Genomic DNA, 16,236 nt, shown 5'->3' on the forward strand with positions numbered 1-16,236 from the left:
CCTCCTATGTGCTAGGCAAGCATTCTACTACTGAGTGACATACCTTACTCACTGAGATTTTATTTTCCTTTCTTTAATTTGTTCTTTTAGTTTTGGGGATAGCGTTACACACATGCAGTCCAGGCTGATCTTGAACTTGGGTTTCTCTTGCCTCAGCCTCCTGAGTGCTGAGATTATAAGCTGGCTCACATAGGAATATTTTTAAACAGCTGTATTTTTCTCTTGTGTTCATACACAACGATTTATTGATGAACTTCATGTTGAAGGAACTGTGCAATTTCTGTTAGTGTGCTAGTGATCTCTTGTAATCTTTGTTTTCAGAAATTATAATTTCTAAAATATCTGTTAGAAAAGGTGGGTGTGTTGTGAACTTGCATACATATTGCCAAACTGCATTTTGAAATGTTAATGCAAGTTGACAATGAGTGAAAAAACAATTGTGAATCCTCCTGTCACAGTTTTAAGATTGCCAATATGATAATTGGAAATGTCTTATGTTTTGGATAGTGTTTATCAGTATGGTTAAACAACTTTATGTTTTACTCTTTTTATATTTTTTAAATATTGTTTTCTTTTTCCAATGGATTCTTAAATCTTTGTCTTCCTTTTTTGTTGTTTTTGGTTTTTTAAGACAAGGTTTCTCTATGTAACAGAACCCTGGCTGGCTGCCTTGTACTCACTTTGTAGGCTAGGTTGACCTTGAACTCACACAGCTCCTTTGCCTCTGCCTTCCAAGCGCTGGGATTAAAGTTGTGGACCCCCATCCCCACCTGTATTCCTATTTTTAAACCTGTTGTGGAAATATAACATAGAGAAAATTTTTATGAGGTAGCTTTATTGAAATATAACAAATAAAAATGCTTATAAACTATACAGTTTTATGAGCTTCTACAGATTGAAAACACTTATATAAACAGTACTTGGATCAAGAAAGAGGAGGAAGTAACATGCCTCCTAGAAGCTTCCATGCCATTTCCAATCAAGTAAGCACTTTATAATTTCTATCATCATAATATACCTTTTCTCCTCTTGAATTTCACATAAATGGAATTATATATTATTCTTTTGGCTATGGCTGCTTTCATTTGTCGTGATTTTTTTCAAATGCTGGGAGTGGAACCCAGGGCCTCACAAATGTTAGGTAAACACTCTCCCACTGAGATGTATCTCTCACCCATCATGTTTTAAATATACAACCTTGATACTTTTAGCATCAGTAGTTTGTTCTATTTCTGTTATTGTGTACCATTTTATTACATAAGTACCTCACAATTGCTCTTTAAATCCACTGCTGATGGATGTGTCCATTTTTGCTATTATAAATATTTTGTGAATATTCTTATATAGATTTGATGAACCTGTGTGCACATTTCCATTAGATATATACCAAAGAGGGAGGTTGCAAATTAATCCGTTAGAAGTATTTTCAGTTTTAACAATTCTACCAAGCCATTGTCCACACTGTCAGTACCATTTTACTCTTACCAGCAATTTGTCTTGATCCACATCACTGCCAATATTTAGGTTGTTAGTGTTAATTTTAGCTGTGCTGTTGGAAAATACTAGTATTTCAATGAGGCTTAAGTTTGTATATTTATTCACCATTTGGATACTCTCTTTTGTGAAATTGAATATTTTTATTTTTACTATTGTATTATCAATATTTATCTCATTAGTTCTTAATAGTTTCTATAGTATGAAGGTCGTTTGCTTTGATTAGATACTGCAAATCTTGAAGAAGGCTGTTGCAGTGCTAAGGATGATAGTTCAGGGCCTATACACGCTGGTCAAGTATTCTACTACTGAGCTATACCCCTAGTCCCTAAGAAGGATTTTTTTTAAATGTTAAAATAGCTTTTTTGAGGAATATTTCATTTATAATAAAGGACACTTCAGTTAGCCTGGTCTGATATCTCTCTCTCTCTCTCTCTCTCTCTCTCTCTCTCTCTCTCTCTCTCTCTCTCTCACACACACACACACACACACACACACACACACATACACACACACACAGACACACACACACACACCATGTTATACTCCATAAATATGTACAATTATAATGTGTCCATTCTTTAAAGGTATTAATATAAATATTTACTAGCATTTGGAAAGAAATATTATCACTTTATTTTGCCAAACTAATTGAATAAAAATATGCTATTATGCTGTTACAGGGATCGGTGTCATTTGAGGATGTGTCTGTGGACTTTACCCAGGAAGAGTGGAATCAACTGAACCCTATTCAGAGGAGCTTATACAGAGATGTGATGCTAGAGAATTATAGCCATCTTGTCTCTCTGGGTGAGGATGTCTTGTTGAGGAATTCATATTGTCCCCAATAGTGTAACTTTCTCTCTCTAAAGTATTTCAGTGCTTTGGGTTCTGGGGATTAAAGTCCTTATTAATTCTTAAATATAGAAGATTTTAATTGTCTGTGTAAAATGGACCCTTACTAAAATACATCTTACTAGTTTGGGGGGCTGACTGATACAGAGAGTACCCAAGTCTTATATGATTTTCCATTACAGGGTATCCTATTACAAAACCAGAAGTTATCACATCTTTAGAGCGAGGAGTCCTTGGCATCATAAAGAGAGAAATCCCAAATTCAGGTTGCACAGGTAAGAAGGGAGAATTGGAGGATGCTGAGAACAAGACCCTAGATGCTCTGGTGAAGGTTTTACATCTTCAAAATTTCAAAACTATCTTCCTAAATGTTATATATACACTGTTACTGCTCATTCCAAATTGTTAGTATATTAAGTTTGTCTCATGATAACCTTTGAATGAGATGTTAAGAAACTGGACCCTCCTCTGGTTTATTCCTTCTGCTTCTTTTTCCATTCACTTCAATCGTCTCTAGCCTTTCTGAAAGGATCTTTTCATTCTGGGTATCCCTGCCCCCAATCATGGATTTACTGTCTTTCCATGATCCCTCTTCCTATTCATGGCTTTCTGAATCTATATTTTAGATTCTCCAGTTTTAACCTAACTTTAAAAAGTTATATCACTTATATTTATTGTTATTTTCCTGTTCCTGTCTATTGAATAACCCCAGGTTTTGTTACCTCAAGCTATTAGTATGAGAGAGATAGATATTTTGAATCTCTTTCTGGGCAGTACATAAACTTAGAAGAAAATAAAGGCCAACACCATTGGAAGCCTGCTTCTGGCTAGCTGTATTGACAGAGTTTGGTTTATTCTTCTTTTTAGAAGATGGGCAAGCTGAAGACCATGTAGAGTGGCATCAGAAAAACCAAAATAAACACCTGGAGCAGGAAAATGTGACTGAAGAAAGAAGTTATGAATGTAATGGATTTGTAAGCCCACTTTCTCAGAACACATGGGTAGTTTCTTCAAGACCCACACCCTATATGAATAATTCATTTGGGAAAAGTATTAAAGATAATTTAGGATTACTCAATCCTACTAGCCTGAGTTTTGCAGCTCAGGAATGTTATGAATGTAATAGATGTAGGAGATTATTAATTCCTGGAAAACATGAGATAAATGACAGAATGAAGTCTCATGACCATAATGTATATGGTAAAGATCATATTTATAACTTTGTTCAGCATGACTTGACTCAACTTGGAGACAGATCCTATGAATGTCCTGAGTGCAGAATAACCCTCAGTCCAAGTTCATTCCTTATTGTTCATCAGATCACTCATGTAGGAGAAAAGCCTTATGAATGGACAGGATACAGAGAAGCATTCAACAACACAGCACATCTCAGTCTACATCAAACAATGCACACAGGAAACAAGCTCTTTGAATGTAATGAATGTGGCAAATCCTTCAGAGAGGAATCCACACTGCATATACATCAAAGAACACATACAGGTGAAAAACCATATGTATGCACTGAATGTGGCAGTGCATTCCAAGAAAAGACAAATCTCATCATACATCGGAGAACTCACAAAGGAGAGAAGCCCTATAAATGTACAGATTGTGAAAAAACCTTCAACCAAAAGGCACATCTGAATGTACATCAGCGGACACACACGGGAGAGAAACCTTTTGAATGTACTGATTGTGGCAAGTACTTCAGAGAAAAATCAACACTGAATATACATCAAAGAACTCATACAGGAGAGAAACCATATGTATGCAATGAGTGTGGCAAAGCCTTCAGAGAAAAGACAAAACTCATTATACATCAAAGAACTCACACAGGAGAGAAACCCTATGAATGTTCAGAATGTGGGAGAGCCTTCAACCAAAAGGCACACCTCAGTGTACATCAAAGAACACACACAGGAGAGAAACCTTTTGAATGCAATGAATGTGGCAAAGCTTTCAGAGAAAAATCAACACTGCGCAGACATCAAAGAATTCATACAGGAGAAAAACCTTATGTGTGTTCAGAATGTGGAAGAGCCTTTACCCTTAAGCTGAGCCTCAGTGCTCATCAGAGAATTCATACAGGAGAAAAAACAGATGGCTGTACTGTGTGTGGGAAAGTCTTCTCCCGGAAGTCATACCTCATGTTACATCAAAGAGCTCATACAAGAGAAAAATTTGAAAAGTCATATGAATGCAATGAATGTGATAAAGCATTCTTCCAAAAATCATATCTCATTATTCATCAGAGAGTTCACACAGGGGAAAAACCCTATGAGTGTAATATATGTGAGAAATCCTTCTCCCAAAAATCGTATCTCATTATTCATCAAAGAACGCATACAGGAGAGAAACCCTATCAATGTGATAAGTGTAGCAGAGCCTTCAGAGAGAAGTCCAAACTCACTGTGCATCAGAGAAGCCACTTAGGAGGGAAATCCTATGACTGCCCTGAATTGGAAAGAAATTTTCAAGAGGTCAAAGTTCATCGTGGATTAGAGAACTTAGAGATAAGAGAAAACAAAGAACTGAAAATGGAAGATCTATCATAGTAAAGTCAAAGTAAAGGAAAATGTAAAATGTCATGGGGAAGTTGTGCTGTAGCTAAGGTGCTTTTCTAAGGATATGACTGACAACTGTGCTTAAAATTCAGCACCAGCCATATTGGGGGAAGAGCATTCTGAGAAAAAGGAATAAAAAGGTCCTCTGTTTTAAAGCCAAAAAAAAAAAAAAACCAAAACAAAACAAAACAAAAAAAAACTTGGCCTTTGTACCTTTGCATCATGGATCTATTGAATTATCATTTCACGTCAAAGAGGTTGCTGAATGCTGAAATCTTCTGAAGTCTTTAATGAATAAAAGCTGTCAGTTGGAGCACAAACCTCATCATAAATATGGGCATAAGTATTAAAAGAAATTCAACTAATTACTTTCAATAATCATAGTTCCTCAGAAGTGAAGTAAGGGAAATATATGTTTCCAAATTTAATATCAAACTCATAGAAAACATTAAAAAAACTTACTAGAAAGAGTGGTTTACCAAACAATTTTAAGTTAAACATTTAAATATAACTATTAAGGTAACAACAAAGAATATATTATAAAATTTCAAATTATTATAATAATCAGAACAGTGTAAGAAGACACCACTAGTTTCCACCCCAACCTGATCTGGGAGGACTATAAGCTTCCAAGAAGGACTATAACCTGCCTAATAGGCTTTAGAAGACCTGTTTTCTGACACAAATTCATCAGTTTATTTCTGCTGCTTTTGACAAATGCCTACCACATTCAGATTTTTGTCAATAGCCAGCATGGTGACATCCCTTATGAACCCCTCAGAAAGATGTGAAATTTGGTTATCTTTACTGGTTGGTGTGAAATATGTGGGAATTTCAGTTGGCATTAAGGAAGGGATCTTGAACTCTCCTTGCCATGCAGTGACATCTAGCTGTTTTAATGAACAACTGTGTTTATTGTTTAATGAACACTGAAAGCAAGGCTTTGGGTAGCTGAGTAGCCACCCCTTATCATGGACTACAAAGGACACAAGCAACTACTAAAGCTACTTCCAATTGGACTTCCTAGTGTAATGAGAGCAAATGGCAAGTTAACACCTTACGTTCAAGACACAGACTGAAACCCAGGCATTCTGTAAAAAGAAATTATTACCTTGTGCGTCCTTCAAATTCTTTTCCTAAATTCCAAGTCTGACATTTTCAACTTTGGATTTTTATTATGAAAGAGATAATGGTAGGTTGGGGCTTAGAATGATAGTATTGGGAGGATGTGGAAGAATGTGAATATTTTAAATTCTCAGTTCACACTGCGTAAGCTATCTATAATTTAATTCTCCCCTAAAGAGACTGTAAATGTCTTAAATAAAGACCCTGTAGTGACCTCATCTGAAAATGATGCTTTTTAAAGTAGAAGATCTTTAATATCCTTACACTCAAGCCCTCTGTCTCCAATCTGTAACTGCCTTTTTTTGGAGGCAGAATCTCACTATGGAGGCCAGGCTGGCCTTAAGCCTGTGATTCTCCTGCCTTTGCCACCTGAGTACTAGTTTCATAAGCATGTACCACCACATGCATATCTTTAACAGAATTTTATTCCAAGCACCGTATGTGTTTTCTAAACATCAGTTCGTTAAATCTTCCAAATAAGTCCTATGAGTTATTGTACTCATTGTCATCTTCATTTTCCAAAGTTAGAAACAGAAAAATTCAGTGACTTTTTAAAGGAAGCATAAGCAATAAGTAGTCTATATGATACTTAAACCCTAAGGAAGCTAAGCTGTTGATTACTATATCATCGCCTGCAGCCCCCAGTGATCTTCTATCTCTAGATTAGATCTATGAAGCTGTGGAGGAAAGAATTAAATGGAGTACTCTTAGGCACTAGAAAACATGAAGAAATTCAAAGCATCTGACAGGTTATAGTTCTTGCATTATTTATAGGTGCCATCTTTTATTAAAGCCACAAAAGAAAGAAAAAAAAGGAATCTCTATCCTTATGAAATCTGAGTCATCACCCATGATTTCTTGAGTCAGTTTTCAGGTGCATATCACACCCCTTGAGCCATTGAGATAAATCATGACCAAGACAGTGCTGTTTCCAAGAATCCCTGGGAAATGAAAGGAGGAAGAGAAAATGAATTGGACAAGTTAATTGAGCAGTAGCATCACTATTTGTGGCTATCCAAGGTCCAGACCATCCCCATGAACTTACCAGGCATCCATATTGTTACGTAAGGCTACAACCCGCTTGGCACACATGATGTCATCCAGAATATGGCGGTTGAGCAGGTCTGGGGATGGGGAGAAATGAATGGGGTGATATAGTACTCTAGTGACATAGTAAAAGCGTTTGAAGAGCCTAAGGTTTCTGGATTCCCCAAAGCCTAAATAACTGCAATGTTGGCAAATTGTAAATGATTTTCATTCTTTGCTAGATGGTCATGAACTATTTTTAAATGCTTTGTTTACTAGTATTATACAATCTTAACTCCTGTTGAATGATCTTGTTTGACTTTAACTATCTTGTTGGCTAGTTATGAATAACCCCAACCACCACAGTGAGGTCCTGGTCATCCTCCAACTCCACATTGGCCAACTCAGGATGACATCAACTGTCATGTCTAGGGTTGAATGATCTCCACTATAACGTTGGCTTGTCTAGCTTCACCTCAACAACCATATGGCTAATTTGGAACCTACCATATTTTCTGGCATATAAAATGACTTTTCAACACCACCCACATGCCTGAAAAATCCGTGCCAATGTCAAGGGGTGTCTTATAAGCCAGGTATTTCCCTGCAGCTTGCTTCCCCTTGCTTCATATGTCTGGCACATATAGTGGGGGGGGGTGCCTTGGCCAATTCCCACTCTGTGTGGGGAGTATGAATCAGGGAGAAGCAAGCTGCACACATCTTCCTGTACCTCGAGGAGGAGAGCTTTTCCAGAGGACCTGGGTTCAATTCCTAGCACCCACATGGCAGCTCACAACTGTCTGGAACTCCAAGATCTGACACACATAGACATACATGCAGACCTAAATAACCTCCTGCAGTACATTGGTTAAGAATTCAGGATGCTTTCTCTATCAAACCAGAGACTGGCTTCCTTTCCCTTTATTTGTCTGCTTCAGCAAGAGATTTAAGATTTAAAATATATTGCTGCCAGGTGTGTTGGCAGACACCTTTAGTCCTAGGATTCAAAGGCAGAGGCAAGAGATTTCTGAGTTTGAGGCCAACCTAGAGAGACCCTATTTCAAAACAACAACAACAACAAAAGGTATTGCTTTCTGTGTATGACATATATGTTTGGGGTATGACACGGGGGTTGCAGACAGTGCTTCTATGTGTCCCCAGGGATTTCTTACCACTACAACTCATGTGGCAGAGGTTCTGGGTGGGTGTGATGCCATTGTCACACCACCAAGCAGAGTTCAGCTGGAAAATGCCATATTCACTGCTGCCATCTGGATTGTGGTCCATAAAAGAGGTGTCAAAGCCACTCTCATAGTGTGCCACACACAGCCCTGGGATAGAGAGAGTAGTTAGAAGGTGGGCATAGGCATAAGAATAAGGAAGGCTAGGGAAAAAACAGGTATGATTGTCATCTTGGATTGGTTATGGAGTGTTCATTCTGGTGACCTATTGTTGATGTTGGTGAATGGTGATATTCATGATATTGGTGGTAATAATGGTGTTAATGGTAGAGGCAGAGATTGTGAAGACAGTGATGATGATGACTTTACAGTTGAATTAAACTAGTCATCATAATGGGAAGGATTGTGTCTTGGCCCAAAAAAAGATGACAAATTACAAAAGGTGACAGGGTCTGGGTGAACAGGGTGAATTGGGATATACATAAGACTTGGGGAAACAGGAATCTTACAGTCTCCAATAGTATAGCCTTTGAAGCCATCGAGGCCAGCCTTCTCCAGCTTCTTTGCCAGCTCACAGCGTCCATATATCTTGGCATCCACAGTGGCAACCAACAGTGTGACCAAGGTAGTCATTACCACAGGGCTCCGGACCTGCATGGCGCCAAAAATCCCTTCTATATGATTTGTTGCCTCAGGCTCATCCTGTGACTATAAAAATAGGGACATTCTGGAACTCTAGGCTCTATGAGCACACATGTGAGCTGTAGATTCTAGAACACAGGGACCTAGATGGCTGGGGACTGTACCACTTTCCCTAATGGCAACTCTGTTAGAGATCAAGAGACACGGAGAAAGAAAAACACTAGCACATACACAAAAATGAAGGAAGATAGAGGCAGGGAGAAACTCAGAAAGATCAGAAAGTTACAGGGAAAAAGAGACAATGTATGCAAAGTATAAACAGAACTTGAATACTTGTCCTAACAGTAGGCCCATATTCCACTACATCCTTTAAAATTGTCCTGCCTTGTCCTATCCTTGCTGTCCTTCCTTTGCCACACCTCCTTTTCTAGTCACTCTGATGCATGTTGCCTCTATTACCCCCTCTGCTGAGTGGTCAGTCCTGTCTTCTACACTGTGTTTACTATCAATCACCTCTAATTCCTTATGCTATGCAGACTATGACCATCATGCCTCCTTACCTTTATTTCCTTATGGTCTTAGTCTTTTTCTACTAATAAAGTCAAATACTTGAGACTATGTAATTCATTAAGAGCAGAAATATATTTCCTCATGGTTTTGGAGGCTAAGTCCAAGATTATAATGATGGCATCTGAAGAGTGCTTTCCTACCTTAGTCTAACATGTGGAAGACAGAAGGACAGAGTGAACCCATTTCTGCAAGCTCTTTTGTAACATTTTTCTTCCCCAAAACAACTTGGAAGTGGGGGGGAGGGCAGAAAGAGTTTATTTCACTCACAGTTCCCTGTAACAGTTCATCATGAAAAGCAGCGAAGGCAGGAACTCGTACAGGGCAGGAACCTGGATCCAACTTTAGGACCTCGTGACCTTGAGCAAGTACTGGTCTTTGCAACAGTGTCCTTATCTAACAGATGGGAGCAATGGGACTGTTACAGTATTATAGTGACTGTGTGAGGCACTTCAGTATGTAATTCACACACTATATGGCACACAGGACACATTCATTTTGCTTCCTGTGCCTCTTGCCAGAACCTCTACGCTGGCTTTCTTTGGGATCCCTCACCATTAACTTTTAGACCTTCCTTATTTTTTCTCTAAAGCCTCCCTTCCTACCATGTGTCTGTTTGTCTGCCACATGTCTGACCTCCATACCAGCTCAAAATAACCTTTTCTGGAGAAAAAAAGCATGTGTGTGTGTGTGTGTGTGTGTGTGTGTGTGTGTGTGTATGTGTGTGATTTTATTTAACTTATGATTAAAATCCTTTAGCACCTCTATGTAGCAGATGTTGTTCTACATTCCCCATAGTTATCAACTGATTTGTCACCACTACCTTAATGACACAGACATTCCCTTGAGGAAACAGCACAGAGAAACTAAGGCCTGTACCTTATGTCACACAGCTGGCTGGGGTGTTTTCGTTCTGCCCAGATAGAAATCTTGAGTAAAGTGAAAGGATTATCAGAATCCGTGCTAATTAAAACAATTCGAGTGAAAGAAGATATATCAGGCTGGTCTCAGAGTGATGTGGATGTTGCTCTCCTGGAAGAGTACCCGAGGTCATTCATATGCATATAGAATCGTATATGCATGTGGGGATGATGAAAACCCATTTATTAGAATTGTTCTATACTAGCTCATAGTGTAGGCCTACTAATAAGAGTGAAAGCTAACAATGTACAAAAACACAGACAGGGAAATTGTGAGTAGGTGAGGAGAAACTCTTCAAGCACTGCTTTTTTTTTTTTTTTTTTTTTTAAGATTTTGTTTACCTTACTCTGGCAGGAATAGGCAGGTTGTTAGGATTCTCCTTCTGTCTGTATTGCCTACCTGTCATGGGGGCATGGTCCTGCCTAGTATATAAAAGGACAGACCTACCTCACCCTTCTCTCTTCCTCTGTCTCTCTGTCTGTCTCTCTCTGTCTCGGTCTGTCTGTCTCTCTCTCTGGGGTACCCCTCCCCGTTTCCCCCCCCCCTTGCTCATTTGATAAACTCCTCATCTAATATCATAACTGTTGCCTGGCATCTTATTCTCTTCTTAGTTTTAATTATAAAACAGGTGGCAGGAATAGGCAGGTGGCAGTAGCATCAGGTGGCACAGTTTGTGCAGACTTCTGGTAATGTGAACCCTTAGCCCTACAAGTATTTGCACTAATCACAGCCATTTGCTTTAGACAATCACAGCCTTGCATCTTAGTACCAATCATAGCCATTGAGACTTGTGTTTGAACCAACTACAGCCTTTCCTCTTTAGCACCAGTCGCAACTGTTCCTCTGCTAGGCCAGCTGGGGAAATGTTCCACTTCAAGTTGCGGGGCGGGTTGTTTTTTATTTTTAATTTATTCACTCCTTAACATTCTGGTCATAGCCCCCTCCTCTCATTCCCACCCTGCCTCTCCCTTCCCACTCCCCTATTCCTAGTAAAAGGGGAGCGCCCCCACCCACCCACCCCAGCTCATCAAATTGCATCAGGATTGAGTTGGTCTTCTTACCGTGTGGCCTGACAAGGCAGTCCCCTCAGGGACTGTGGTACAAACTGCCCCAACCAAGCCTGTTTGGGGTTGTGCTGCCACCTGCAGCAGCCACCACCTGACTTGCCACCAAACAGAGAAAATATATTCGCCAAAGGCCAGCGATTTCTGTCTGGGAAAGGGCCTCCAGCCAGCTGGTGCATAACACTAATAGGTAAGGTTTTTATTTGGGCTAACCCACCATTAAAAAAAAAAGGAGTTTGTTGAGTACACTGCAGGGGAGCAGTAAAGTGGGCATTAACTATCTGCTTGTAGTTTTACATGTAATTTTACGCTCAGTATATAATGTTAGGTTGCTTTATCTCTCTTACTAAGTAAAATATGAAGCACTGTCCCTGCTTGAGAAAGTCCTACACCTTGTAATCAGTGTCCACACATCCTCATTGCCAACACAATGACAGACTGCTTTCTCTGGAGAAGCAAAGGCACTGCCAGCCACCACTTCAAACCCTAAAGTACTCTTCTTAGTGTGTGTTTGTGGCCCCATATGGCTGTTAATTCTCCCAGTTCTAGACAATAGATGGAGCCAGGGGCTTTTACCTAAACTCTTATTCAAAGCACTTAAAGCAGTGGGCCCCGCATTGTATTGTTAATTACACCTGCAACCCAGTGGCTGCCTGCTGAATGCACCTCACCGAAACTTCCTTCCTGTTAGAATATTTTTCTTAACTGGACACTCCCTTTCTCCACCATATTTAAAAAAAAAAAAAATGGTGTCAGACCTCGTAGAAATGCCAACTGCTGCAAAATAAACACCGGCTCTCCATGCCACCCAAAAGCTTAAGCGATAAGGCGGATGCAGAAATCCCACCCCGATCAGTGACGTCACCGACACTGCCCGCTACCCACTGTGCCTGCTTTGGGCCTGGTCGCCTTCGGCGCGCCATGTTGACTATTGGCGGAAGCGGTGTCAAAGGCTTCCGTAAGCATGCGCAAAACAGCCAGCCGTCCCACTTTAGGCGGCAGAGACAGCTAGTGGGTCCCAGGCGGAAGTGCTCCTCCGGACCATTCACCTAAAGGTCTGCTGAGCAGCTCGCGGAGAATCTGGTTTTGTAAGGACCGGCAGCTGGGGTCGCGAGCTGAGTGGTGGGGAGTTTTGGGGGATGAGTGAAGGGAGGTTTGTGAGTGGCATTGATGTGATAGACTGGGAGGTGGAATGGTGGGGGCTTGAGAGAGCAGTGAATTGTGGTCTGCAGAGTTATTAGTGGGCAAAGTTATGAGGCTAGTTAGGATTAAGTGAGTCTTATTAAACTTTGGCTTTTACACATTTTCCAGCACAGTGATCTTCCCTCTTTAGACGCGCCCCCCAGGTCTCCATCTGCCAGCGTACTCCTCGCCGGGGAAGGGTGCTGGATTGAATCAGCATCTAAAGCCTTCTTTGCACAGAGTTAGAAGGCCCCAGCGAGGTGAGGGAAAAAATATCTGTAGATCCTTAGCAGCCATTGGACAGTTTGGGGTCTAGGAAGGATAAACAGGCACTAAAGTGGGTGAATTGACATACCATTTAAATATTAGGGCATTTTTAGCGTTTAATAAATAATATTTTAGATATATTAATTGGAAAATAGAGGGGAAGAAAACAAGAACTAATTTTACCTTATTTAAATGTCCAATCTTAAATATACAAAAGCTATGGCTGACTTCATAGTTAACATTTAATTTGTACATTTCAAATGTGTGCCTGTGGTTTTATATACCTTTTTCATTTAGAAATTTAGTTTGGCTTAAGATATTTTTCTATAACATTTTCTAAACTTTGACTTGAGCAATATGTACCACAGAACATGTAGATAATAAATGTACAGTTTCATACATTGTTTTAACAACTAGTAGAGTCTCTTCCTGAATTTCTTCTTATATATTATATTATATGGTATCTAGGATTGCTTAAATTTGCCGTTATTAAAATCAGTTCTGTATATCTTGGTAAATATAGTAGTGGCTTAGCCTGTACAAGGCCCTAGGACTAAGTTCTATCCTCAGTACTACAAGGAAAAAAATGTATTTATAAGCCTTTTTTTGTTCATAATTCACATGACAATGAGAATGCACAGGCTGGTATTAAAATGTATGATTGCTACTAGATGTGGTGGTGCACACCTTTAATTGTAGTGCTTGGGATGCAGAGACAGGCAGATCCTGTGAGTTCAAGGCCAACCAGGGCTACATAGAGAGACTTTAACTTAAAACAAAACAGAAACCCTTATAATTGCCCAAACTCTGTCAGAGAGTGGCCTCTCATGTGAAGGGCCTTCTGGTCAGATGATTCTAAGCACTATAAATCTAATACTATCTACTCTTACTTTCTGCTCTACTCAATCCAGCTCAACTTTCATATATCTGTTTTCTCAAGAGCACCAGGAAATGGCCAAACCCCAGGTAAGTATGTGTTTCTATATTTTATCATAGATGCCATGTGATATATAGACATCAGCACCACAAAATAGGAAAATATAAATGACTGGGATCAGAGAGAGTGAAAAATACTCAGTTAAGGTCAAGATATATTGTTGATGCATTGAGTAAGGATAACAGATACAGACACTTCTTAAGATGATGTTATGTCCTGGAGTTATATCATCTCAAGGTTGAAATTTCATTTAATAGCTTATCCCACTATCCTCATGGTAACATGGTATACTGTGCTGGGTTTAGCCTGTGGTAACATTGCTTACTGGGAGCTGTTGCTCAATGCTGCTGCCTTACATCATGAGCAAATAGGATATTATCTTTAGACCAGGAAAAATCAAAATGTAAAGTATGATTTCTATTCAGTATGCATTATTTTTGTACCATTGTAAAATTTAGTTAAGATAATCTTTGAGTTTCCAGTTTGTCTTTGAGCCTTCTGGCAGCTATGCGGTATTGTAACCAGTACCTTGGCTTGCCTTGTTTCATTCGGATAGAGTATACCAAGACCTCAGGGGAAACCAGGGTTTTCTGGAATTATATTTTAGGTCATTTCTTTGCTGTGCCTTCATGTGGAATTGTCATTAATAGTAGACTGGTAATAAATGTATCCCTGGTTTCCTGAAGTTATTCCCCATAACATTCCATAGAGAGAATGGAGACAGAATAGTCTGATAATGAAATCTCTTTAGGGAAACTGCTTCTCTTTCAGATGATTTTCCTCAGTTGGATTTTCTTTTCTTTTCTTTTTTTTTTGTTTTTTGTTTTTTGTTTTTTTTCTTTTTGGCACAGGGTTTCTCTGTGTAACAGCCCTGGCTGTCCTGGACTCACTTTGTAGAACAGGCTGGCCTCGAACTTACAGAGATCTGCCTGATTCTGCCTCCTGAGTGCTAGGATCACAGGCATGTACCACCACACCCAGCTCTCGTGTGGAATTTCAATTCTCTTCCATCCAAAAGACAAATTCCTTGAGATATTTAAAACCTACCATCTTTTTTGCTCAGTATTCAGTTTTTTTCTAATTTACAGTGAAATCTTGCTCTTGTATAAGTTAATACTTGCTAACACAAGAAGATTGATATAACTAACTAACCAGACATGGAGAGTACTTTCATCTCCCCCAAAAGTATCTCATGCTGTTCTCTTATAGTTAAATTGTCTCCCATCCCATAAACTCAGGCAACTATAGATCTATATATATTCTGTTTCATTACAGTTTTGTTTTCTCAAGTGTACCATATAAAATGGAGTCACATATTTATAACCTTAGTTTGAAATTATATATTTGCTTTGAAGATGATTGATTTACATACAGTTTGAAGGATATGTACATTTGAAGAATAGTTTGAAGAATAGTACAGAAAGGGCCTACATACCTGCTGTATCTTTCAGAAATATAGTACAATATCACAAACATCGACATGATCAGGCCCCCCAAATTGTATCATTTTAATACATTTAATTCTGCCTCAAGGCTACATTCACTGTTCCTTAACCCCCAACTCCAAACCTAGACTGCTGGAAACTCCTACCTGTTCTCTGTTTCAGGAGTTTGCTTATTTCATGAATATGATATAAATAAAATCATCTAGCTATCAGGCTATACAAAGCCCTGTCTGACCTCTCACTTCAAATCAGTTAATTATCTTCTAGGCATGATGGCCTATAGCTGCAATTGCCGCTGAGATAAAAGGACTGAGTTCTGGGCTACCCTGAGCTACATAGCAGGATCCTCTCCTCAAAATACAAATGCTAAGGATATAGCCCTAGTATAAGCAACACCCTGCACTCAATTGCCAACACTACAAAAATTATTGGTGGTATCTATCTCTGGTTTGTTTGTTTTGTTTTGGGTTTTTTTTTTTCAGTTTGGTTTGGTTTGGTTTTTTTTTTGGTTTTTCGAGACAGGATTTCTCTGTGTGTGTATCCCTGGCTGTCCTGGACTCACTTTATAGACCAGGCTGGCCTCGAACTCATAGGGATCCACCTCCCTCTGCCTCCAGAGCTCTGCGCTGTTCTTATTTTTAAAAAGGGATATTCAGTATAGTTGTATATATTTACTGGATATTGCACTAGCTAGTATGTTAACTTGATACAAACTAGGCTTGTCTGGGAAGAAGGAAGGGTAATTGATGAAATGCCTCAGGCTGATTGGCCTTATCGGGCATTGTCATTTAGTGCATCTGGCAGTGGCCTAGGTTCCAAGTCTGCTGTTTGTTTCCAGACAAAAACAGAGGGAAGAGATCAAAGATCTCATTTCTCTCTCAGGAGCAGCTTAGATGCTCAGGGTGAGGCCTGTGTGCTAGGCAAGGTTCCTAGTCTCACCGGCGTTGGGGGTTGGGGTGGGTGGAG

The 16,236-nt window shown here is 39.4% G+C and overlaps 3 protein-coding genes across 5 annotated transcripts in view; 2 read left to right on the forward strand and 1 right to left on the reverse strand.

The window, feature by feature from the left end:
* Positions 1-2,165: 2,165 nt before the first annotated feature.
* LOC127185897 (zinc finger protein 182-like) lies at positions 2,166-5,081 on the forward strand. The gene is made up of 3 exons (XM_051142514.1): positions 2,166-2,304; positions 2,532-2,624; positions 3,217-5,081. The coding sequence occupies exons 1-3, from the start codon at positions 2,166-2,168 to the stop codon at positions 4,902-4,904; spliced, it is 1,920 nt and encodes a 639-aa protein (XP_050998471.1). The 3' UTR covers positions 4,905-5,081.
* Positions 5,082-6,690: 1,609 nt separating this feature from the next.
* Spaca5 (sperm acrosome associated 5) lies at positions 6,691-8,942 on the reverse strand. Its single transcript, XM_051142520.1, has 4 exons — positions 8,755-8,942; positions 8,237-8,395; positions 7,084-7,162; positions 6,691-6,979 (listed from the first exon to the last, which is right to left on the reverse strand). The coding sequence occupies exons 1-4, from the start codon at positions 8,900-8,902 to the stop codon at positions 6,883-6,885; spliced, it is 483 nt and encodes a 160-aa protein (XP_050998477.1). The 5' UTR covers positions 8,903-8,942; the 3' UTR covers positions 6,691-6,882.
* A 3,487-nt stretch (positions 8,943-12,429) lies between these two features.
* The window catches only part of LOC127185890 (zinc finger protein 182), a 49,729-nt gene continuing 45,922 nt past the window's right edge, over positions 12,430-16,236 (forward strand). For 2 of the 3 annotated variants that reach the window (XM_051142501.1, XM_051142500.1), the window contains exon 1: positions 13,610-13,854. Coding sequence is in view for 1 of the 3 variants with exons in the window: in XM_051142500.1 (XP_050998457.1) it covers positions 13,738-13,854 (117 nt within the window). In the remaining 2 variants the exon portion in view is untranslated. Of the gene's footprint in view, positions 12,882-13,609; positions 13,855-16,236 lie in introns of those variants that run through there. The other variant, XM_051142503.1, reaches the window with a different exon arrangement.

Source organism: Acomys russatus, chromosome X, assembly GCF_903995435.1.
Source record: "Acomys russatus chromosome X, mAcoRus1.1, whole genome shotgun sequence".
Classification (NCBI taxonomy): domain Eukaryota; kingdom Metazoa; phylum Chordata; class Mammalia; order Rodentia; family Muridae; genus Acomys; species Acomys russatus.

Bases quoted from the DNA above. Each gene is read 5' to 3' on its own strand.
- LOC127185897 (XM_051142514.1), top strand. From the start codon at position 2,166: ATGCTGTTACAGGGATCGGTGTCATTTGAGGATGTGTCTGTGGACTTT. The intron at 2,305-2,531 runs GTGAGGATGTCT...TTTCCATTACAG, and splicing joins TAGCCATCTTGTCTCTCTGG to GGTATCCTATTACAAAACCA. The intron at 2,625-3,216 runs GTAAGAAGGGAG...TCTTCTTTTTAG, and splicing joins CCCAAATTCAGGTTGCACAG to AAGATGGGCAAGCTGAAGAC.
- Spaca5 (XM_051142520.1), bottom strand. From the start codon at position 8,902: ATGCAGGTCCGGAGCCCTGTGGTAATGACTACCTTGGTCACACTGTTG. The intron at 8,396-8,754 runs GTAAGATTCCTG...TCTCTATCCCAG, and splicing joins AGGCTATACTATTGGAGACT to GGCTGTGTGTGGCACACTAT. The intron at 7,163-8,236 runs GTAAGAAATCCC...CCCCATCCCCAG, and splicing joins CTGCCACATGAGTTGTAGTG to ACCTGCTCAACCGCCATATT.